The following is a 25655-nucleotide window of genomic DNA, read 5'->3' on the forward strand; positions in this document are numbered from 1 at the left end:
GCATTTCAAACAGGATTTAACAAACACATGCGCAACGAAAAATTGTTGGCCAGAAGAAACCCGTGTCTAGAACTCTGTGACCCGTCTTTTGAGCACTGAAATGTCCTCCACATGCGTATGAGTGACAATGAGCCAATAAATCTTGAATTTCATGGTCAGGGACACATCTCCGAATTATTTGATCTGGTCCAATCTTGAATAAGTCTGGATTGTCCCAAATAAACCGTTTTGCTTGTGCCATGAAATGTTTCATCTTTTGCTTTGTCCAATACTCTGGTATTTTTCCTGTAGCCAAATAATTCACAATATTAGCAAACCAAGGTAATCCATTCATGTTCAATAATTGTTCATCGGGAAAGGTATCCCGAATTCCTTCCTTGAAAGTGCTTGTAGTCTCAACTTGCGGTTGCCAAAAGTCACGTCAATTGCACCATCTCGACAACTAATTTGAGCATTTATAGTTGCTAAAAAGGGACGACCGAGAATGACATTTTGTTGTTCGTCCTTGAAGTGTTTTTCAGAGTCCATAACTATGAAGTAAACTGGGTAATAAAAATCTTCCACCTTGACTATGACATCAGGCAACATCCCCCGTGGTAATTTAAGTGACAAATCGGCCATGGACACAGTAATGTTAGTTGGTTGCAATGGGCCAAGGTCATATTTATCATATAAACTACCAGGAAGGACATTGATACTTGCTCCAAGATCAAGAAGTGCCTTTTTGATTTTTATGTTTCCAATTTCAATTGTAATTAAAGGTGCTCCAGGATCTTTTAATTTGGGTGGAAGTATTCCTGTCAAAGCGGCACTAACATGTGCTGTACCGTTTGATTTTGTTGGAATTCGGTGACGTCTCTTTTGAGTACATAAATCTTTGAGGAATTTAGCATAAGCCGGAATTTGCTTAATGGCATCGATAAGTGGGATGTTAATTTTGACTTGTCGAAAAGTTTCCCAAATATCATCATTTTTTTTAAAAACTTGTTTTTCTGGGTTTTTCAAAGCTGTTGGGTAAGGGGTGTTATTTGTCTCCACATGTCCTTCCCCAACTTTAGACAGTTCCGACTCATGCAATTTTCCTTTCAATTTATGTTCTGGTTCAATTGGTGTTTTAAGAGTCTTTTCACTTTCATTATCAGAAGATACATAATCCTCCACTAAAACCTCATCAGGATTTTTTAACGAGTTTGGTGTAGGCTTATGCACTTGATTATCATATGATTTACCACTATGTAGAATAGTTACCTCATTTAGATGTGCGTTATTATTGGTGTTGGTGGTGGTGGTGTTGCTAGTTGAAGCTCTTGAGTGTTGAGGATTTACTTGCGTGGTGCCCGGAAGGTTGCCAGGTGGTCGCCAATTTATTTGCTCTGCTATTTGTCCCAATTGCTTCTCAAGTATTGAAATTGATTTGGAGTTAATTTCATTTTGCTTGAGACTTTCCTTCATCATGTTCATCAATTGTTCCATTTGCTTATCATGGTATGGTTCACTTGTCTTTCCATGATTTGCTTGAGAAGAAACTGGCCCATGATGTTGATTTTGACTGGATTGGCCCGAATTGTTGTTGCTGACCTTGTTGCCTTGCCAGGGGTTGAAGTTGTTGTTGTTGTTCCGCCAATTTGAACTTGAATTGTTGTTGTTCCTCCATAGGTCATTGTTGCTTTGGTTGTTGAATTGATTGTGTTGTTGTTGTGGTCTATAGAAATTTCGCCTTTCTTCATTCAAGTCAGCCTGATCACCGGAAGAATAAAAGACTTCTTCAACTTTATCATTGTTTTGAGCGAACATGTTCCCTTTTCTGCAGTCTTTAGTCTTGTGTGGTCCTTCACATAAACTGCAAATAGTTTGAACATTAGATTGAGGGTTTTGTTTAAGTTGACTTATTTCAGTTGTCAGTTTCCGCATTTGGGAAAGGACTTCAGTCAGCACTTCATCGGTTTGATGTACACTCTCAAATTTAAGTTGTTTGTTTTTGTTGCCACGATATTGGACCGAATGAGCGGGACTGCCATTCATTGCCATTTCATCTATGAGTTCATAAGTTTCTTCTGGTGTTTTGTTCCTTATGGAACCTCCGGCAGCTGCATGGAGTGATTGTTGTGTATGAATGTCCAAACTATTGAAGAATGTTTGGACCTGCCTCCACATAGGTAGCTCATGATGTGGGCATCTTTGGAGTAGCTCTCGGTATCTTTCCCATGCTTCGTATAGCGATTCGCCATCTTCAGCTTGAAATGAAAGGATTTCATTGATCATCATGTTTGTCTTTGATGGTGGAAAGTACTTGGTTAGGAATTTGTCAGCCAAGTCTTCCCAAGTGGTGATGGATTCAGCGGGTAATGTTGAGAACCACCTCTTGGCACGACCTCGTAGAGAGAAAGGAAAGAGGCGTAGTCGGATTGCATCTTCAGTTACTCCATCCATCTTGACCACGTCACAAATGTCCAAGAAACTAGTGATATGTGTATTGGGGTCACTATCGGGTGAGCCATCGAATTGCGCACTATTTTGCACCATTTGGATCACATGCATCTTGATCTCAAAAGTTGTAGCTCCTACTTCAGGTCGTTTAATGCATGATTTGGTCCCGTCAAGTGAGGGTCGTGCAAAATCTCCCATGGTTTTTCGGTCTGTCATCTTGTCGTCGGTTTTGTTGGCTTCTTCAAAAATTAAGGCACGGTGAGTAACACGATTTCTTCTTGCCGCTCTTTCGATTTCTGAGTTAAAAAGCAATGGAGAGGATCGTCTCGAATAACGAGTATGCATGCACAACAAAAAAAAAATACAAACGCGTAAAAGGAATTTAACAATTATAAATAAAGACTATAAGAATCAAATACATTTTTTTTTATATATTTTCGAAGTTATAAAAAAAATCAAATAAACAAAAAAGAAAAAAAAATTATATTTTTTTTTATATATTTTTTCGAAATTATACTTAAAAATCAAAAAAAAAAAATTGTGATTTTTTTTTTATTTTATATATATATTAGAAAATTATACTAATATATATATATATATATATATATATATATATATATATATATATATATATATATATATATATATATATATATATATATATATATATATATATCAAATAAACAACTAGAAAGAAAATGTGAAATTTTTTTATCAAAAATTTTGTTTTTAATTTTTTTAAAATTTTTTTTTTAATTTAAAATAAAAATCAAAATAAATAACTAAATATTAAGCGCAATAGCTCCCCGGCAACGGCGCCAAAATTTGACGAGCGATCGTTGTCGCGTCAAAAATAAACCTTATTTCCACTAATCTAGCGAGTGGTAAGTAAGGGTCGGATCCAGAGGAGCTTATGGTTAATAGTTTAGTTACTATTTTGATTTAACGATAAAGAAATAATGATTAATTTGAGATTTATAAATATGATGACAAACAAAAAATATATGATTTTAATTCAATTAAAATAAATGATCGCTTCCGGTTTCAGAATTAATAATTATATGAATTAGAAATGAGTGTTATTAATTTTTCATAGTCGATTCAATTAAAGTCTAAGTCCAAAATAGAAAGTAAGTGAACCGCACCCTCCGTCCTACACACCGCTATTGGATGATTTGGCACGGTGGGAAGATCACTTAAAATTATTTTAAACTTGGAATAATTAATTGATAAATGAATAAAATAAGTGTAACGATTTTATAATGTTAAAAACATAAACAAAATCCACAAATAATATTCAACAAATTCAAATATTCACACCCAAAAATAATACAATAAGTAAGAATTAAAACCTACTCCCGGGTGAGAATGAATTTAAATGGGCAAATTTAAACTAACCTAAACAAAAATTAATCCTCAAAGCGAATCATTTTCAAAAAGTTTACCAGCACATCGAATCGAGCTTTGTTAAACGGCTTGGTGAACAAGTATGCCTCATTATTAGAAGTGGGAACCTGTTCTAGCCAAATGAGCGAGCGCTCATAACAATCTCGGATAAAATGAACTTTGATGTCGATGTGCTTGGTTTTTGAGTGCTGGACCGGATTTTTAGCAATTTGGATCGCAGCCTCATTATCACAGAATATAGGGGTTTCTTGAAAGTTCAAACCGTAATCCAACAGCTGATGTTGGATCCATATGACTTGAGAACAACAAGCAGACGCAGCTATGTATTCTGCTTCTGCTGTTGAGGTCGAGACAGTATGCTACTTCTTGCATTGCCAAGACACCAGCCTATCTCGGAGATATTGACATCCGCCTTAAGTCGATTTCCTGTCAAGCTCGCAGCCTCCGTAATTGCTATCTGCAAAAGCATAAAGATCAAATTCCGAATTTTTCGGATACCAAAGACCCAGTTTTGGGCTGCCTTTGAGGTACCGAAAAATCCTTTTAACAGCAATAAGATGAGACAGTTTAGGATTAGCCTGGTAGCGCGCGCATTGACAGACCGCAAACATAATGTCTGGGCGACTTGCAGTCAGATACATCAGCGATCCGATCATCGATCTGTAGTACGTTTGATCTACGGATTCGCCTTCAAGATCAAGAGTCAGCAGTGGTCTCTCCGCCATGGGCGTCAAAGCAGGTTTGGCGTCTCTGAACCCGAACTTCTCGAGCATATCATCCACATATTTGGCTTGATGAATTAGGATTCCGGCTGAACATTGTTTGACTTGAAGCCCCAAAAACATGGTCATTTCCCCCCAATGAACTCATCTCGAACCGCTTTTTCATGACGTCCTCGAACTCCGTGCATAGCTGAGAACTCGTCGACCCGAAAATGATATCGTCCACGTATATTTGGACAAGAATCTGGTCTGCACCGACATGCTTGATGAATAGGGTCTGATCGATAGTGCCGCGTGAGTAGCCATGATTGAGCAAGTGCTGTGTTAGGGTAGCATACCAGGCTCTAGGAGCTTGATGCAGCCCATACAAAGCCTTGTCTAACTTGTAGACATGGTTGGGAAGTTTTGAGTTAACAAACCCAGGAGGTTGGTCAACATAAATCTCCTCCTTCACCTTGCCGTACAAGAAAGCCGTCTTGACGTCCATTTGATATACGGTGAAATTCATGTAGGAAGCATAGGCGAGGAAGATACGAATAGCCTCCAAGCACGCCACCGAAGCATAGACTTCTGTATAATCAAGACCCTCAATTTGGCTGAACCCACGGACCACCAATCTCGCCTTATTACGGACAATGACACCCGAATCGTCTTGCTTGTTCCGAAACACCCATCTAGTGTCGAGAGATTTCTTGCCTTTAGGCAGCTCCACCAACTTCCAAACCCCGAGCTTTTCGAATTGATTGAGCTCGTCATGCATTACATCCACCCAGCTGGGCTCATTCAAAGCCATTTCGATGTTCTTGGGCTCCATTTGAGAAATGAAGCAAGAATAGAGACATGTGTTGACGTCTCCACTCTGACGTCTCCACTCTGACTTCTCGTTTGAACTCTCAGCGCAAAAATGATCAAGAACAGCGTTCTTGAACTCTGTTCCATTATCTGTGCGTAGCGCTTTCACTCGGTGGTTGGTTTGGTTCTCGATCATTATAGTGAACTTCTTGATGAGGTCGGTGATCCCAGCTTTGTTGGACAGAAAGAAGACCCACATGAAACGAGAGAAACCATCTATCACAACTAGACAATATGAATTTCGGTTGATGCTGAGGACGTTGACCGGACCAAACAAGTCCATATCCAATAATTGGAGCACCTGACTGATGGAGTTGACTTGCTTTGGCAGATGTGGTTTCCGATGGTGTTTGCCTTGAGCACAGGAAACCCATTTTTCAAAGGTGATGAAATCTCTGACAGGAAGACTGCGGACCATTTCGTTCTTAGCAAGCCGGTTCAGGTTCTTTGCATTTGCATGGCCAAGTTGACGATGCCACAACATTGCGTTTTGTTCTGAGACATTGGAAAAGTGACAAGTGACTTCATCGGGTACATTGCTGTTCATGTCGATAATATAGGCATTCCCATCCCGCTTAGATTTAACGAGAATCCACTCCTCCCGAATGACAATGCCCGGCTTTAAGATTAGACATTCTTTATCGGTGAAGTGTGTCGAGTAACCCTTGTCACAGATTTGAGAGACACTCAGTATACTGTGCTTCAGCTTAGGAGCATAGTTGACATTCTCAAAACTGAGCACTCCGTTGGTCACCGTTCCTTTTTGCGTTATCTTTCCGCCTTCTCCGCCCGCGAAGGAGACATATCCCCCATTAAATGTCTGAATGTCGTGCAGTTGGGAGATATCTCCAGTCATGTGCCGGGAGCAGCCGCTGTCGACATACCATGGTCGGACGACATTCCTCCGCAACTGTCCCTGCACGATGAGCGGAATCATTTAGATTTGGGGACCCAGGTCGTTACAGTCCTGGGTTGACCCTTAACTTTCATAGATTCATCTTTCAATTTCTCTTTTGATTTTTCTTTTTCAACAGATACAGAGGAGGATGATGACTGATCATATTTTAATTTTGGCATCCACTGATATTTAGGTTTTGAAACAACCTTCTTGTCAGTTTGCTTCGAGCAGGTGGATTTTCTATTCGAAGAGTTTGAAGATCTAGACCTACTCTTTGACGAAATCGACTTTGGCTTAGCTTGGGTCGATTTTGGCAAACTGTTTGTGAATTTATTGAAAACCTGTTTGTTCTTTTGAAAACCTGCCATTTTCTTGTTTTGATTTGTTTTCCAGTCATCATCTCGAGAGCGAGTTCTAAATGATTTTCTAATTAAAGATCGTCCTCGAGACTCATTCTCTCCTCTTTGTGACAGATAATGCACAAACATCCGATTTAAACAATTTCTGGCAATATGACCAGCAGTACCACAATTGAAACAAATTTGTTTATTATCATTGGATTTGGTACTGCTATTGTCAGATTTCTGGTTTTTATTATCGTTTCTAGCATTTTGAAGCACTAGATTGTGTAGCAAACGTGGAACATGTAGAAGCACTCGAATCAGATTTAGCAACTTTATCAGAAACAACATCATTATTTTCAATTTTATCATTCTGAAATAACACACCACCAGAAACAAAAACATCAGTTTTAGAATTTAAAACAGACTCATCACAAAACTCAACACCAAATTTTGACACTGAATTATTCGACTCAGACTTTTCAGCTTCTTGCTCCCCCTGAACTACTGACATATCAACACTTGAGGTAGAAATGTTAGTATCCAAAATTTTACCATTAGACCGTGTTGCTTGTTCAGAAACTGATTTCCCATAAACCAGAAAAGGTTCTCTGTCAATTTCTTCTTGAGATAAAGGAATGACAGTATAGGTATGATTGAATGGAGGAGGGACACTCTCAAAACCTAATCCTACTTTCTTTTGGTTTCCACATGTAATGTCCTTCCACTGCATCTATTCCTCTATCATTTTTTCAACTACTTCACTTGACCCATCAAATATGTTAAAAATAAATTCAGTATTTTCAAGACGATTTTTCAATGTGTCAAGTTTAGTGGTCACAGCAGCAAATTTTCGTTTGAGATGATCATAGTGTTGGGTTATGAGCATTCTAACACTCCTAAGTGTACATGCAACCCTAAATACCTTGGATCTATGTTTTCTCTGTTATACATACAATTATGAACATCCAAGGTATTATCCTAATCTAGCATACAAAATAATAAATATAATAAGATAGAATACATACCTCTTTGATGTAGAATGTCTTCATGAAGCTTGAGTGCCTAGTCCCTAAGTGTGACACCTCAAATGGTTCACACAACACCAAATACACTTGGAATAACTTGAGAGAAACTTGAACACTCCTTGAAATCGTCTAGCCCTCACACTCACACATTAGTGCACGATTTCTTGAGCCATGGGATTCTTTTATATGGTGGCTATTAGGGTTACACCATGTAACTCATAACTTTACCCATTCCTTATGCTCCATGGATTTTAACCTCCATGGAGTATCCATGGGTCACCCCATGGACTTAGTCCAACATAAGGAATCTTGGATCACAAGCCCACATATATAAGAATGAATGATTTACACAATCAACACATATATTTAATTAGTCTCCTTTTGATCACTTAATTAATTCCAAATTAATTCTTGATCAATACTAATTAAATAACCTTATTAATATATTAGAACTTATAATATATTAACCAACCTTAAGTGTTATTTCTCTCATTATAGTCTATCTAAATGCATGATGCCATGCAACCCAAATGGACCATGCCGGGTCGGGTCAAGTCTTACCAACTATAGTTATGGACTTAGACATTAATCCAACAGTCTCCCACTTGGATAAGTCTAAAACTATTATTGTGTATGACTTCAGGAACCGATCAGCAATCGTAGCTCTCAAAAGCTTCTGTCGAACTCTGACCTTGTCGATGAACTCTGACCTTTGTTAATGACTTGTCCATTAGATAAGGGATCATATATTCCTCCATTCTAGATATCATATGGACTGAGACATGGATTATCAATCATTCTCTCTGTCCATTTGTTGTTTCCCGATTTCCGATTCTTGATGACTGACTGATTGAACAAATCAAATCAGTCCTGGCTTGGCCAAACATTCACATGTATCATCTTTAAATCATCGAGGGGCCCACAGATATCGCTTTTATCCCGAAGGTAAAAGGAATGGATAAACTTCGACTCATATGGCTTGTTCTACTACTTGTTGAATCATACACAAAGGCACGTTTTATAACATCGAGTTACCAATGCGTTTTCGTGCAATCAATGTATAACCAACTCATAGTAACAACTCATATCTCTAGGTTTGAAGAATATAAGATATTATCGTCTCATGATCACTCGTGATAAAATCCATGAAGTGATTCAAATGAGCGCGGGTTGAATCCAATACTCAGAACTTATGAGCACTCATGAGTGTTGTAGCACCACTTTGTCCACCGACTTGGACCTCTACAAACCAACCCATGACAGTCTTGATTCATATCTAGTTCCAACATATGACCGAATGTGGATGGTTTGAATAACTTAATCATTCAGGAAGAGTGACTTAGTTATTCTGGAAGTCAAAACATGCAAAGTGAAACACAAGAATAAATGAATCAAATATGGTATCAAACCCTATGAATATAAATAAACACTTTTATTTATCACCATACTGATTACTCATTATTCATTGTTTCGGTTTTATCAACTTTATACTTGAATTTAAAACAATAGTTGTCCCATGCTCCAAGCATGTACACTATGTTTTCTAAACACCAGTCATGCCATACACCAAGTATGCATACTATGTTTGTCTATGATCTTTACTTTGTAAAATAGATCAATTGAACATCACTCCAATGATCCTCTTTTCACAGTCCCAAATCCTTACTGCAAATGCAAGAATTCCAAATTCATGCCATTTACTGAAATCTGTTAGATTCTAAACTTATATGCATTGATCCTTTTAATGATTATGCACCAAGTCAGAAAGACTTGACAACAATCATTACAGAGCATTCCAAAGGAGATCAGCTCCTTGGAAACATCATTCTTTCATTAAGTTTCCTAATCTTACACAGATTGAATAATTTCTAACTTTGAAACATTTCCATATTCCATTTTGACTATCACTTCCGAACAAGAGTTGCCTCCTTACAGATTATGTAAATATGGTCCTTCCAGAATTAACATTATACTTCCAACTGTCCTTGAGCAACCAATCTTTGGTAAACCATAGATTGTCCTCGACAATTGCTTAATCATTTTAGTCATATCCAATTCTAGACCTTTTTCCCTTCATAATGCCCCAGGCATTTGGAAAATTTTAGAAAGGATGAATATAGCACATGTAATCGATCCTATATCCGAAGCATATGGGACACGATTCATGATGTCTCACATAAAGACTAAACCAGTCTTTTGCTATAATATTTCCATTTCAATTTGCCAAGTTCTCAAAATTCAGCTTATGAAAAGGGATGTCGTAATCATAATCGAATTTTAGAACGCAAATAATGGACCCATATATAGAATTTCCTTATGTTGAGCCATTCCAACATGAAATTCATATATATATCCTTGATTAAATACGATTAAAATCTCAATCTAAGCTTTTTAGAATTGAAATGAAGTATAATTTCCTCTCCCTTAATTATAGCAAAACAACTTTTTCAACCCCTGCAACCTCACGAATTGAAACTTTTGTTTTCTATAATTAACATTGCTAACTTGCAACCTTTGTCATAATTATCATGCTCCCACTAACATGATGATTATTATCATAACACTTATGCTCCCACTAGCTTTGACATGTACTCAGAAATCAACTGACTTTCTTACCAAAGTTCAGATTTCTGATACTAGATTGTTTTGATAAAACTTTATCAAAATCATACACCTCTCTTAGATAGCTCACATGTGTGTCTAAACAATTTTAGAACTATGAAAAGGGATGCCATAATCATAGTCTCAATTGTTTAGATCTTTGCCACTTCTCACAAGTCCATGTTAGTGTGCCGGTAAACCACACATGCTCCACTAACGACTTTGAGAATGCAAATATCACAATTGCTATCTAGCTAAAATCTACTTAGTGAAAGTGTTTCCTCACCATCATTTTCATGAATCGGAGAGAAACCTTATGACACTTAGATTTAATAGTGTATGTGTTCTTATCCATGTGAATTTGTCAAAACCATAATCACAAGACAAGGTTAGTGACAAATCCAAACTCATATTGATTAAACTTGTGCAATCTTAAATTCTTGCCATTTGGCAGCTCAGGTGCCTGCCATTGCTTCCAAATAGTTGTGCAACCAATTGAGAACTCTCAGAACTCCTATGCAAAGCCAACTTGAATAGGCACAAAAATTTCAACACGATAGGTTATAAACCTCAAGTCGTGTGCTAGTGAAGGACTTTAGGTTTTATTCTTGATTAAGTCTTGAAACTTTCAAGAGCTTTAAGACTCCCACTGTCCTCTTGACATATAAGACTCCCTTGTCAAATATTCAAGAGATAGTGCGGATTCTTTATCAAGACTAACACTTTACACAATTGGCCTAAGTTGGTCTCTGTTTTATACAAAACATCACAACTTACCAATTTCAAATGTACAAGAGTAGATAACCTTTTACTCTTACATTTGACTAGTGTTAACAAACCCTCTTTAATATATGTCACTCAAGTTACAATCTTGGAGTATGACTCTAAGAATTGTTTTGGAACGAAGTATGACTCATCTTTTTGATTTAACCATTTCAACAATTCATGACTCCTCTTCTTGACTTTAGAGGACCAATTATGATATGGTATCTTAATCATTAAGATGATCATAAACATGATACTAAAGTACTCTCCCATCTTTTCAGATTTGAGAAACTTTTATCTTTCTGCCATGCTTTGATTCTTCTTATTCGTTCTGTCTCACATTAAAACTTCTCCAATGCTACAGACTTATACTTAAACTTATAAGTATAACCATATTTACTGAACTTAAGTAAATCATGACGAATAGTCTTCTTGATCTTTTGTGGTGGACTTGACCAGTGCACAAGAATGTGTACTCGATCCCTTAGTCCTTTCCTTATTCACATAAGGAATTAGTCTTAATTTTCCAAGCTAAAAGTTCTCATTCATCATACTATACAACTTGCATGATTCCAAGTTTCGGTCCAATTGAACCTTGGGTGATGAGAATCTTTCCTTATTTGGTAATATTAGACACTACCACAACCGAAAGAATCAATTCCATTTTTCCAATATTGCTATCAATGGAATCTTATAAGCAACAACTTTTCACAAATGCCATTGTAAGGATACTTAAAATAAATAAAATCAAAACCTTTTTCTTTTATTTTAAAACTTTGCGGAAAAACTTATCCTTACAATCCATATGAAAACCTTGTTGTTATCTATTCCTAAGCAATATAAATATCATAGCTCTTAAGTAATAGCCCAAAATTCTGATCACCGAACCATGCGATTGAAATCCATCTTCGCGATTAGAATCAGCATGTACTTAATAGAGTTAGACAATGGACTTTACCTGAAGCAGAGCCAAACTTATTGACTTTAACATCCTTAGGTAAATTTGGCAGCTTCGTAACCAATGCCCCTTCCTTTGGCAATAGTTACCTATGGATCCTTGATAATGGGACTATCTCAGACTTCGCCTCTCTCTTTACCATTGGGTCAACAGAGTTGACTATAGCCGATCCCTTTCCATTGGGAAGAGAGAGCTTTACTGGATATCCAATGGCATCATTGTCAATGTCCATAGCGTTTTAGGAAGTTGATCTTAGCAAATAGATAAGATCATTAAGGGTCTTGTCTTAGTCTGTTTCATAGGATTCCCAAAAGAACTCACTATGTGACTTAGAAAGTAGTTGAGCCACCAACTTTCTCAAGACTTTGACACCCAACTCTCCCGGCTTGTCAATATGTGACTACATCTCCAAGATGTGATCACACCTAGACCTTGCCTTGCCAATAGGGCTTGAGTGACCTTAAACTTTTTAGGAACTTGTAGGTTAGGGAGAATAATTGGAGGAGGTGAAAGAAGTATGATATCCATGGGACATCATCTTCATTTAGGAAAGCTTGTTTCAAGAGATTTGGGAAGATGATAAATGTCTAGAGCAGACATCTTTTTATGAGATATTCAAGATAGTTGATTTAAAGTCCTTAATATGACACCCAATATGAAATATTAAGGCTAGGACCCAACAAACTATTTTATAACTTAGAAGAGGGATGCCGTAATCCAAGCTATAAAATATTTGAAGGTAGGTGAATGACGATTCACCAATTTCCACCATGAAAAACGAAATAATTTATTAGGTTTTAATTGGATTTGAAAGTCCTAGATCTTTGAGATTCATTGAACTGTTCAAAGGCATGTTTCAATCTCCAGTGTGCCCTTCAGGTTTTGTGACTGGGATGCCGAGGATCACAAAACAAGGTGTGAATGACCATGCAAATATACTTGGTACCCTTAATATTTACCCCTTAATCAGTGTGCCGGTTAACCACACATGCTCCACCGATACTATGATAAATATTAAGTTACCCTTTGCCTACCTTGTTAAGTCCATGTTAGTGTGCCGGTTAACCACACACGCTCCACTAACGACTTAAGCAAAGTGCAAAGTGTAATTTCATGGGTTAGCACCAAATTCACATTTTCCTAAGTAACTAAGATTGGGTATTAATAAGAGTTTAGTTACTTAGTATTTATCATTAATACTTTTAATGAAAGGAGAATTATAGTCCTTGTCCTACCCGTTCGGCTAACGACCCTCCACCAGTCAAGGAAGCGGTGGGTGAGAGTGGACACCCATTAAACTGCCATTTTATAGGCAGTAACCTTATACCTCCCTTATAGACCGGCTTCGTGAATGAGGCCTACTAAAGGTAAGACTGACTTTACTCTTATACATATATATAAATATTATTAACTTATAATATTATAAAGTATAAGGGTTGAATTTTAACTTTTAAAATTCTAAGGGCTAACTTGGAATTAAAGTATTCATAAGTGAAAACTTTTCAAATTCCAAAACTTGAGGGCAAGTTTTGAAACTATTCAAAACTAATTAATTCCATACCTTATGAGTTTAAAGTAGTTTTAATTAAAAAAAAATAAAAAAAAAAACTCTTCAAGTTCCATAACTTGAGGACAAGTTATGAAAGACTGTAAACTAATTAATAAAAAAAATAACTTTTTTTTATTGTAACTTATGGAACTAATTAAGATTATACTTTTTTTTTAATTTAATGAAGAGACTCTTCATTTTGTAACCTTTGCCAACTTTTATGAGTTTTATGATTCTTAAATGTGACTTTTCATATAACTTGAGGACAAGTTACAAAAACACACTTTGGAATCAACTCTTAGATTAAAATGGATTGAAAACAACTATTTCACACAACTTTTCTATTAATCTAAGAACCTCATAAGAACAAGATAATTCAAATCATCAATCTTCAAGAAATTAGCATGAACATACAAACTAATACAAATCTTGAAATTACGACAGTTATCTTAGAAATGGGATTAGCATGAACATTACCACATCAAAAACAAGTTTATAAGTCCAAAAACATCTTAGGGTAATGTTCCTAGTCCAATTCCAGCCAAAACAATCGAATATATGCATCCAACTCGATTTTTCAGCTACTTTTGCAAGTATAACAAGAAAACAAACCTGGCTTTGATACCACTGTTGGGTTATGAGCATTCTAACACTCCTAAGTGTACATGCAACCCTAAATACCTTGGATCTATGTTTTCTCTATTATACATACAATTATGAACATCTAAGGTATTATCCTAATCTAGCATACAAAATAATAAATATAACAAGATAGAATACATACCTCTTTGATGTAGAATGTCTTCATGAAGCTTGAGTGCCTAGTGCCCCAAGTGTGACACCTCAAATGGTTCACACAACACCAAATACACTTGGAATAACTTGAGAGAAACTTGAACACTCCTTGAAATCGTCTAGCCCTCACACTCACACATTAGTGCACGATTTCTTGAGCCATGGGATTCTTTAATATGGTGGCTATTAGGGTTACACCATGTAACTCATAACTTTACCCATTCCTTATGCTCCATGGATTTTAACCTCCATGGAGTATCCATGGGTCACCCCATGGACTTAGTCCAACATAAGGAATCTTGGATCACAAGCCCACATATATAAGAATGAATGATTTACACAATCAACCCATATATTTAATTAGTCTCCTTTTGATCACTTAATTAATTCCAAATTAATTCTTGATCAATACTAATTAAATAACCTTATTAATATATTAGAACTTATAATATATTAACCAACCTTAAGTGTTATTTCTCTCATTATAGTCTATCCAAATGCATGATGCCATGCAACCCAAATGGACCATGCCGGGTCGGGTCAAGTCTTACCAATTATAGTTATGGACTTAAACATTAATCCAACACATAGTTCTCGCATTTGTTGCTGTAATCCTCTTGCAGTTTCTTAAAGTCCTTTGTTTTATTCTCTAATTGTGTTTTTAAAGGCTTTTGATTTTTCCTAAGTGAGTAACCCTCATACTTAAGGTCCTCGTTCTCTCTCTTGATTAATTCAATTTGGTCACGTAAGAATTTAACAGTTTTAATGCAAGATTGAGAGCAACAAAATTCACTGACCTCGGGTTTGGCTGGCTCAGGAGTAGTTTGCACCATGAACGTAAACTGAAGATTCATCATCTCTTCTTCAGGGTCTTTCTCCGCTTCTTCCTCCACATAATCCTTGATTTGAGCAAGATGCGCATTTTCAGGTCCTGAAATATTCAGAGCCTGAATTTGATCTTCCCAATCAAAAGATTGAGCCACCATCGCCAAGTTAGCAGTCTGATTATTTGAAGAAGATCCTTTGTTGACATAGGTCACCGGCACCATGGTTCGCTCAGAATTCTCCCTTCGATCTGGCTTTGGACATTCTCGAGCAAAGTGACCAGGTTCATGACAATTGTAGCATCTCAGCTTCCCTTTGTTGAACCCCACTTTCTTGTCTGAATTCACACTCCAATTGTTCTTTCCGGTTTTCTTGGAGAACTGCTTTGCCCTAAAAACAGCCATGGCCATTTACCAGGTGATGTCCATCTCCTCCACATCCTCTGGATGGATCTGGTCTAGGTCAGCAAAAGATAGTTGTGGGGAAAGCTCTTCGGCCACAAAAGCGTTGTAGCAGTTTACCAAACCAGTGGGGAGGGCCAAATTTTCTTCCTTCTCTTTCAATGATGAAGCTTGAGAACTGAATCCATGAGATTGAATGGGTGCAGCTGTGGATGAACCAATACTAGAACCAACTTGTTGAGCTAAAGTTTGAGGTTGAGGAACTTGAATGTGTTGCATTTGAGGGATCACGTATGAATTTGGCTGATGAGTCGCATAGGATTGAACTTGAGGAACATGAACTTGAGGAGCTTGAGGAGTCGAAAAACTTGAGAAAGCAGTGTTGTTGGTGGTTTGGATCCCAAGATTTGCTGAGGAGTATGAATTGACATGGTTAATCTCCCTTTGATGATCATCGAGATTGCAAGCCTTAATGATCGCCATCGTTTCAGCCAAACTCAAACGGTTCAAATCTTTGGTCTTCTTAATCACTGAGACATTCATATCCCAGGATTTTGGCACAGAGTTCAGCAATTTCTTGTTGATCTCCGATCTTGTAACCATCACACCAGCAGAGCTCATTTCTGTGGTGAGTGTGAGAAACCTTTGCAACTGATTCTCAAGTGTTTCTCCCAATACATGGTTAAACATGTTAAACTTCTGTCGCAGCATGTCTTGGCGACTCTGTTTCATGTCTTCATTGCCTTCATAGACTTCGATCAGTGCTTCCCATAAGGCCTTTGCTGATGTATATTCAGGGAAACCTTGAGCAATTTCCGGAGATAATGCCATGGTAAGTGTAGCAAGAGCTTTTTCTTGTTCCTCGACTCTCTCGAAATCATCATCGTTGTAGTTCTCAACTTGCTTATCAATTATGGTTCCATCTTCCAATGTGGTTGTGATACGGATTAGACCTCTAAGAATGCTTCGCCATATCTTGAAATCCTTCATTTTGATGTACTTTTCGATCCCATATTTCCTTTCTGGAAATCCTTCCGTGGATAACGGTCGGGGAATTCGAGAAGTGGTTCCCATAATCGCATCTAATTCATGATGAGCAGACATGCTTTGAGATTCCATTTTTGTTTTTGTTTTTTTTTTATTTTTTTTTATTTTTAATAAAAATTAACTTGAAAAACAAACAAAAGGATCAAGTAAATAGGGTTTTTGGTTGAGTGGTGATGACCGAAAACAAGGAATTCGGTACTGAAGAAAGAGAAGGTTTTCGGTTTATGATGATAAAGGGGGTTTTCGGTTTAAGAGAAGAATAAGGGGTTTTCGGTTTATGAAGATTCAAAGGATTTTGGATTTTCGGTTTCTGAAGATTGAAGAGTTTTCGGTTGAAGAACAGTTTTCGGTTTCTGAAGATTCAAAGGATTTTGGATTTTCGGTTTCTGAAGATTGAAGAGTTTTCGGTTGAAGAACAGTTTTCGGTTTCTGAAGATTCAAAGGATTTTGGATTTTCGGTTTCTGAAGAACTTGAAGAACAGTTTTCGGTTTCTAAAGATTGAACCGAAAACTAACAGTTTTCAATGAAAAACTCAGATTTTCAATCCGATTTTGATTTCCACACACTGAAACCTCAAACACAGCTTCCAAACAGCTTATATCTGGACAAAAATCGATTGAAGATATGTTTTCGATTGATGAAGATCAAATCGAAAACAATAAGATTTCAACCGAAAAGCAGAAATCCAAGCAGATCTCGATTCCACACGATGCAAATTGTGATTGATCTTCAAAACTCGAGTAAAAACAGGCTTCTAGTGACCGAGAACGTGAAGAACACGACTGTGAAGCAGAAACTGAATAATAAGCTTGATTGACACCGGTTTGTGCTCTGATACCAAGCCACAGTGTGTGGTCCATAAAAATGCAAATTTGTTTGGTTTTTGTTTTTGGACCGAAAACAAGCAGAGAACAACTGCTGATCAACTGCACTGACCTGGAACCCCATCATTTATCTGAACCTGATCAACGAATTCTGGAGATATGCAAGTGTCAAGAATGGACACAATGGATCAACGACAATTGAAGCTTCTGTTAGGGGATGCAAAATTGTTATCTCTGAGCAATTTATCAGAGATGTTTTAAAGATTAATGAAAAAGCTGCTTATCCGACTGATATAGATCTGAGAATTGTTGATGAGTATCTCGAGAAGATGGGATACGAAGGAGTCTTTCCACCAACCCTAAAGAAGCTGTTACCTCCTTATTGGAGGTTTCTAGCCCACGTTTTTGTCAACTGCATATCTAGGAGAAAGGGTGGTTCAGACGAAATATCCTCGAGAAATACTCAGGCGATTGTTGCATTGGCTACCGGGATTGACTTCAACTTTTCAAGGTTTATCTTGGAGGAGATGGTTACTAATGCTAATAAGAAGTCAAAGGATCAATTCCTGCTCTATCCAAGATTTATTCAAATCTTCATCAACAGCCTATTTCCCAATTTGGTCAAGACATGAGAAATTCTTGACATGAAAGCTTTCGGACCAAACACTGTGAGCCTAATGTGAGCCGAGTACCTTACGCTTCCGCAGTTGGCTCAATTATGTACGCTATGACCTGTACTCGCCCTGATGTGGCTTTCGCTTTGAGCATGGTCAGCAGATATCAAGGGAACCCTGGTATGGGAGTGATGACTTAAGGGTGCGAGGGTACAGTGACGCTAGTTTCCAGACAGATCAGGATAATTACCGATCGCAGTCGGGCTGGGTCTTTACCCTGAATGGAGGAGCAGTGACTTGGAAAAGTTCCAAGCAAGAAACCGTAGCTGATTCAACGTGCGAATCAGAGTACATTGCGGCGAGCGAGGCGTCAAAGGAGGCTATATGGTTGAAGAACTTCATTGGAGACCTTGGAGTTGTGAAAATAAAGTCTATTAGGGTAATGCTTGCAATAGCTGCGTTTCATGATTATGAAATCTGGCAGATGGACGTAAAAACCGCTTTCCTAAATGGGAAGCTGGCTGAGGATGTTTACATGAATCAGCCAGAGGGTTTTGTCGATGCGAAGCATCCAAATAGAGTGTGCAAGCTTGAGAAATCCATTAGGGTATCGATGTTATCGATGCGTCAGAACATGCAAATGTGAATGACGATGTTATCGATGCGTCAGACCATGAGGAAGAAACTGTTGCTCCGTCCACCTTTGTTGTTGAAGAGCATGATCTCACAAACGTGGCGGTTCAGAGTAACTTCAGTGAGGGAACTATAGAAGAATTTATTGAGACCGAAGGAGAAGGAGAGGATGAGTATGAGAATCTTGATCTGTCCGGTTACGACAGAGATGATGTTTCGATGCACTTTACTGGACTTGAGCACCCTTTGCCAAATGAAGACCTCGATGACTTCCTCAAAGATATCGATGATGGTGCCAATCCAACACCGGAGATAAGGGAGAAAGCTGACGATCGAGAAGTTGAACCTCCGGTTACCGTTCAAGCGGCTGATTCTTCAACTCATATGGACACATCATCAGGGATTCCTGTGACACAAGTCAAATTTTGGTCAAAAATAAATTGATCAATAATCGTAATTGGGATGAACCAAGTGGTAGAGTTTGTAACAAGGTTTCCAAAAACATAAAGAACACTGAAATCCGAGTTATAACGAAGAAGTTATGACCAATCGAAAATCCATGTCAAAACCGGTAAAACACTGTTCAGTGTAAAAAGTGAAATTTTGATAAAAAGATTTTTAGCCTTAACAATATAAATGAAACTTGTAGAAAATGTTAAACCGAGAACGTTCATAAAAAGAACGTCAAAATCTGACTTTGTATGAGGAAGTTATGATTTTTCGAAGTTTCGGTTTAGCGGTAGACAGCTAAAAATTCAAAATATAAACCGATCGATATTTAGCCGATGCAACTTAAACGAGAATCGAAGGTCTCATAAAAAGTAGCACAACCATAAAAAGACAGACGAAAATGGACGTCGGATAAAGAAGTTATGAATTTTTAACGGATTCCCGTCCCGGTCTGTTTAAAATAATATTATTAAAAATAAATTCAAAATCAGCCGATGAAGTCTAAACGAAAGTTGTAGAGTATGATTTTACCTACGCGTGTATATAAAGAACGCCAAAACCGCTTTCCTGTTGCGAAAATAAAGTCTATTAGGGTAATGCTTGCAATAGCTGCGTTTCATGATTATGAAATCTGGCAGATGGACGTAAAAACCGCTTTCCTAAATGGGAAGCTGGCTGAGGATGTTTACATGAATCAGCCAGAGGGTTTTGTCGATGCGAAGCATCCAAATAGAGTGTGCAAGCTTGAGAAATCCATTTATGGATTAAAGCAAGCATCTCGCAGGTGGAATCTTTGTTTTGACGAGAAGGTCAAAGAGTTTGGTTTTCTGCGAAATGAAGATGAGTCATGTGTATATGTCAAGGCCAGTGGGAGTATAGTGAGCTTCCTCGTATTGTATGTCGATGACATACTACTCATAGGAAACGACATCCCAACATTGCAGGAGGTCAAGTCCTGGCTTGGGAAGTGTTTCGCTATGAAGGACCTCGGAGAGGCTGCATATATTCTGGGAATAAGGATAGTAAGAGACAGAAGCAAGAGACTGATAGGACTCAGTCAGGATACATACTTGGAGAAGGTACTAAAACGTTTTAGTATGGAAAATTCCAAGAAAGGGGAGTTACCAATCCAATGCAATACCAAACTGAGTAAGACTCAGAGCCCGAGTACAGAGGCAGAGATAGCTGATATGAGCCGAGTACCTTACGCTTCCGCAGTTGGCTCGATTATGTACGCTATGACTTGTACTCGCCCTGATGTGGCTTTCGCTTTGAGCATGGTCAGCAGATATCAAGGGAACCCTGGTAGGGCACATTGGATTGCTGTCAAGAATATTCTTAAGTACCTACGAAGGACCAAGGAATGGTTTCTAGTCCTCGGTGGGAGTGATGACTTAAGGGTGCGAGGGTACAGTGACGCTAGTTTCCAGACAGATCGGGATAATTACCGATCACAGTCGGGCTGGGTCTTTACCCTGAATGGAGGAGCAGTGACTTGGAAAAGTTCCAAGCAAGAAACCGTAGCTGATTCAACGTGCGAATCAGAGTACATTGCGGCGAGCGAGGCGTCAAAGGAGGCTATATGGTTGAAGAACTTCATTGGAGACCTTGGAGTTGTGCCATCCATAAAAGAGCCCATGGAAATTTTCTGTGATAATGAAGGAGCGGTTGCCTTAGCCAAGGAACCAAGGGATCATGGCAGATCTCGACATATCGACAGGAAATATCATTTTATTAGACATCGAGTAGAAGAGGGACTCCTCGTTGTGAAGAGGGTATCGTCAAAAGATAACCCAGCAGATCCCCTCACGAAGGGACTGAGTAGGGTTAAGCATTTGCAGCACGCTAGGAGCGTAGGGCTGAAGGACGATATTAGTTTAGATTAGATAGGTAGGAAACTTGTAATGGATGATCATGTATTCAACATTTGATGATTAAATAAAGGTGTGTTATTTATAAGAAAGCTTCTATCTTGTGTTGATTATTTATCTATTGTTTCAATTTTGCATGTTTTGACTTCCTGAATAATAAGATTATTCGAACAGTCCACAATCGTTCATATGTTGGAAGTAGATATGAAGGAAGATTGTCATAAATTTGTTTGTAGATTGTATGAAAAGTTTTAGACATAGCAAAGGTTTGCTGCAAAGTTTATGAGTGCTTATGAAATTTGTATTGAGCATTGGAATAGACCCACACTTGTTGGTATCACTTCATGAATGTTATCACAAGTGATCGCAAGATGATAATATCATATAATCTTTAAACCTAGAGATATGGTTATTGTTTGCTAGTTGATTATACATTGATAATGCGAAAACACATCAGTAACTTGATGTTATAAAACGCATTATTGTGTGTGGTTTAACTAGTAAATGATAAGGGCATATTAGTCCACGTTTTTCTGTTCCTTTTATTCTATGAGAATAAAAGCGATATCTTGGCCACTTGATGATTTGGTTTAACTTATGTGTCGGGCCCGGTCAGGATGAAGTTGATGTGTTCAACTGAGTTCTATGTCGAACAAATCAGAGATCAAGAAATAAAATGCTAAACAATAAGTATTGTTAGCATGATATCTAGAACAGAGGATTATACGATCCCTTATCTGAAGGACAGATTATTGGTCAGAGTTGACAGCGGCTATTGAAAGCTACGATTGCTAATCGGATACGGAAGTCATATGTGAGATATAGTTACTAGACTTATCCAAGTGGGAGACTGTTGGATTAGTGTCTAAGTCCGTAACTATATTTGGTATGTACTTGACCCGAGTGTGCATGGTCCTTTTGGGTTGCCTTCACCAAAGCAACTTGACAAGGTAATTTGATATGAGAGAGAAGATATTATGGTTTATTAATATATTATAAGAATAATATATTAAAGGAGAAATCATATTTATTTAATTAGTATTAGTCATAAATTAATTAGGAATTAATTTGGTGACTAAAAGAGATTAATTAAATAAAGGGGTATAAACTGTCAAATGTGTGATAGTTGAGTTTTGGGCTGGGAAACCTAATGGACTAAGGGGGAACGAAATTATGATGAGGGATCATCATATTTTCGTCCAAGGGCCTCATTCCAGAAGGTTCCTTGGGCTGCTTGGTGGCTAAGCTATCCATTAGGGTTTAGACTGAAACCCTAGCACCCTACAGTATAAATAGATGCCCTATGCTTCAATTTTAGGCCACTTGATTCCAAGGGAAACCCTAGGGCCGAAATTAGCATCCTTCCCCTCTCTCTCTTAATTGCCTTCTTGCTTCAAGGTGTTTGTGAGCCATTAGAGGCACTACAATTGTGGTGCTTGCTTTCAAGAGTTCAAGAGATCAAGGAAAGTAGTTGTTATTGCAATATAACAACAAAGGTATGTCTACTACACTTCTATATGATTTTCGAAAATTATAGAAGCATGCTAGGGTTTATTTTTGTGTTCATATAGTTGTATATCTTATAGTGAAAACATAGATCCAATTAGGGTTGCATGCACACATAGGATTGTTTGTATAAAACCTAACACAAGCATCGTCAGAACATGCAAATGTGAATGACGATGTTATCGATGCGTCAGACCATGAGGAAGAAACTGTTGCTCCGTCCACCTTTGTTGTTGAAGAGCATGATCTCACAAACGTGGCGGTTCAGAGTAACTTCAGTGAGGGAACTATAGAAGAATTTATTGAGACCGAAGGAGAAGGAGAGGATGAGTATGAGAATCTTGATCTGTCCGGTTACGACAGAGATGATGTTTCGATGCACTTTACTGGACTTGAGCACCCTTTGCCAAATGAAGACCTCGATGACTTCCTCAAAGATATCGATGATGGTGCCAATCCAACACCGGAGATAAGGGAGAAAGCTGACGATCGAGAAGTTGAACCTCCGGTTACCGTTCAAGCGGCTGATTCTTCAACTCATATGGACACATCATCAGGGATTCCTGTGACACAAGTCAAATTTTGGTCAAAAATAAATTGATCAATAATCGTAATTGGGATGAACCAAGTGGTAGAGTTTGTAACAAGGTTTCCAAAAACATAAAGAACACTGAAATCCGAGTTATAACGAAGAAGTTATGACCAATCGAAAATCCACGTCAAAACCGGTAAAACACTGTTCAGTGTAAAAAGTGAAATTTTGATAAAAAGATTTTTAGCCTTAACAATATAAATGAAACTTGTAGAAAATGTTAAACCGAGAACGTTCATAAAAAGAACGTCAAAATCTGACTTTGTATGAGGAAGTTATGATTTTTCGAAGTTTCGGTTTAGCGGTAGACAGCTAAAAATTCAAAATATAAACCGATCGATATTTAGCCGATGCAACTTAAACGAGAATCGAAGGTCTCATAAAAAGTAGCACAACCATAAAAAGACAGACGAAAATGGACGTCGGATAAAGAAGTTATGAATTTTTAACGGATTCCCGTCCCGGTCTGTTTAAAATAATATTATTAAAAATAAATTCAAAATCAGCCGATGAAGTCTAAACGAAAGTTGTAGAGTATGATTTTACCTACGCGTGTATATAAAGAACGCCAAAAACGGAGCTCGTATGCGAAAGTTATGATTTTCGCAAGTTTTGGCACAAAAATAAAGAAAAAATAGGAAAAACCGGGCAATTTTGCATGTGACACGTCACCTCGCACGTGGCAGCTGCTGAGTGGACCGAAGCCATGCGTGGCACCTCCTGATTGGACCGCAGCCGAGGTCCACTAAGTAGCGAACAGCCTCGCATCGGACTCCCTGGAGACACCCCCCTCGCAACGTGGCATTCCCCCATTGGACCGAAGGTTGGTCAAATCCGAAACCTACATCTGTCCGAGGCACGTGTCTCGCACCGGGTCTGAGCTTCGCAACCGCCTCAGACTTCGCACGTGGCTTCGTTGCTGACCGACGCGTGGCTACTGACTCCTCGCCCTCGCCAGCTGTCCGATGACTCACCAACCTCGGCCGAACCCTCGCACCCCTATATAAAGGGTGCGAGACTTCTCGGATTTGAGAGGTTTTTCACCCCATTTTTCACCCAATTTCACATTTTCACCCCCTCGACTTTCTAACGACCCCCCAAGGCCCCGGTATCGTGTCTAAAGCCCGAAGCAAGCGACGGAGCCCCGTAATTCTCAAGAAGTCATCCTCTCTCCTGTCGAAACTCTGCCCGGTTTGAGCCAGTTTCTCGTTAAACAAACTCTTTTCCGGGAAACTAAACGTTGCCAGAATCACCGCTTATCAAAGTGAGTTCATACCCCTATAATTTACCTTTTCAATGGTTTTTAAATAATTTTTAGGGGGGAATACAAGTTTAACACAATATTAAATTGTGTTAATAACTATATGTGATAATAATCACACAAAATGATTCCGTATGCTTTTAAGAATTATCAAATACTTCCAAAATAACGTGAAGCCATGTTAAATCTTTAAAGTCATGTAAAAACTCCGTTAAATTCTTTAAAAAATGTTTTATAAGCTATTTCAAATTATAAATGCCAAACTCATGTTTATATATGTATAAATATATAAATAAGATTTGAAGGGCTTAGGACTAATAAATTATCCTATATCATTTTCCTTGTTTGGATGTGGAATTAGGGTTGTATTGTTTTTCCGAAGGTCGTTTCCTTCTTAATTATATATATATATATATATATATATATATATATATATATATATATATATATATATATATATTATACATATATGAGTACCAAAGGTTACTCCTTTTGGTATCTTCACCTTTGTATCAGGCTGAGCAAAGGTCTTCATCCATGAGAAACCATGCTAATCAGATAGAACATATAAATTATAATAGGTATAATTTATCATTCAAAACTAAAGATACAAGTATGAATTACAACTGTATACTTTCCAAGGAAATTACCAAAATTCATTCAACTATACCAAGATATGTATAATACCTTTAATATACGAATAGCATATTAAAGAAGTAAAGATACATCATACCTAGTTTGCATTAACAAAGGTACGATACAGAGTACCAGGGTTAGCAAACACGTGGTAATGTTGGGTTTGCATTAACAAAGGTACGATATACAGAGTACCAGAGTTAGCAATCACGAGTAATAATACATCATACCGGGTTTGCATTAACAAAGGTACGATATATAGAGTACCAGAGTTAGCAATCACGGGTAATAATACATTCTGCCGGGTTGGCATTAGCAAAGGTACTATACAGAGTACCCGAGTTAGCAAACTCGAGGTAATAATACATCTTACCGGGTTTGCATTAACCAAAGGTACGATACAAAGTACCAGAGTTATCATTCATCGGGTAATAATAATAATACATCGGAAATCTCGTTGAAACAATAAATTTTTGAGACCCTTCACGGTGTAGTTATCTAAGTACGACCTTTTTAAGTCCCGAACTATTAGCCAGAATCTCTTGTAGGGAGAGCGTGAATTTGTGTATTGATCTATATGGGACTGACAATCCCGCACCTCTACTGTTCGCTACAGTTTGGCCGGCAGTCCTAGGGTGTCAAATATCATAC

General features: G+C 37.8%; 1 protein-coding gene across 1 annotated transcript; it reads right to left on the reverse strand.

Moving 5' to 3' along the window:
• Positions 1–336: 336 nt before the first annotated feature.
• On the reverse strand, positions 337–15578 carry LOC145163773 (uncharacterized). The gene is made up of 2 exons (XM_079082552.1): positions 15327–15578; positions 337–2829 (listed from the first exon to the last, which is right to left on the reverse strand). The coding sequence occupies exons 1-2, from the start codon at positions 15576–15578 to the stop codon at positions 337–339; spliced, it is 2745 nt and encodes a 914-aa protein (XP_078938678.1).
• Positions 15579–25655: the final 10077 nt, after the last annotated feature.

This window comes from Lactuca virosa, chromosome 3, assembly GCF_052849685.1.
Source record: "Lactuca virosa cultivar CGN04683 chromosome 3, Lactuca_virosa_CGN04683_v6, whole genome shotgun sequence".
In the NCBI taxonomy this organism is placed as follows: Eukaryota; Viridiplantae; Streptophyta; class Magnoliopsida; order Asterales; family Asteraceae; genus Lactuca; species Lactuca virosa.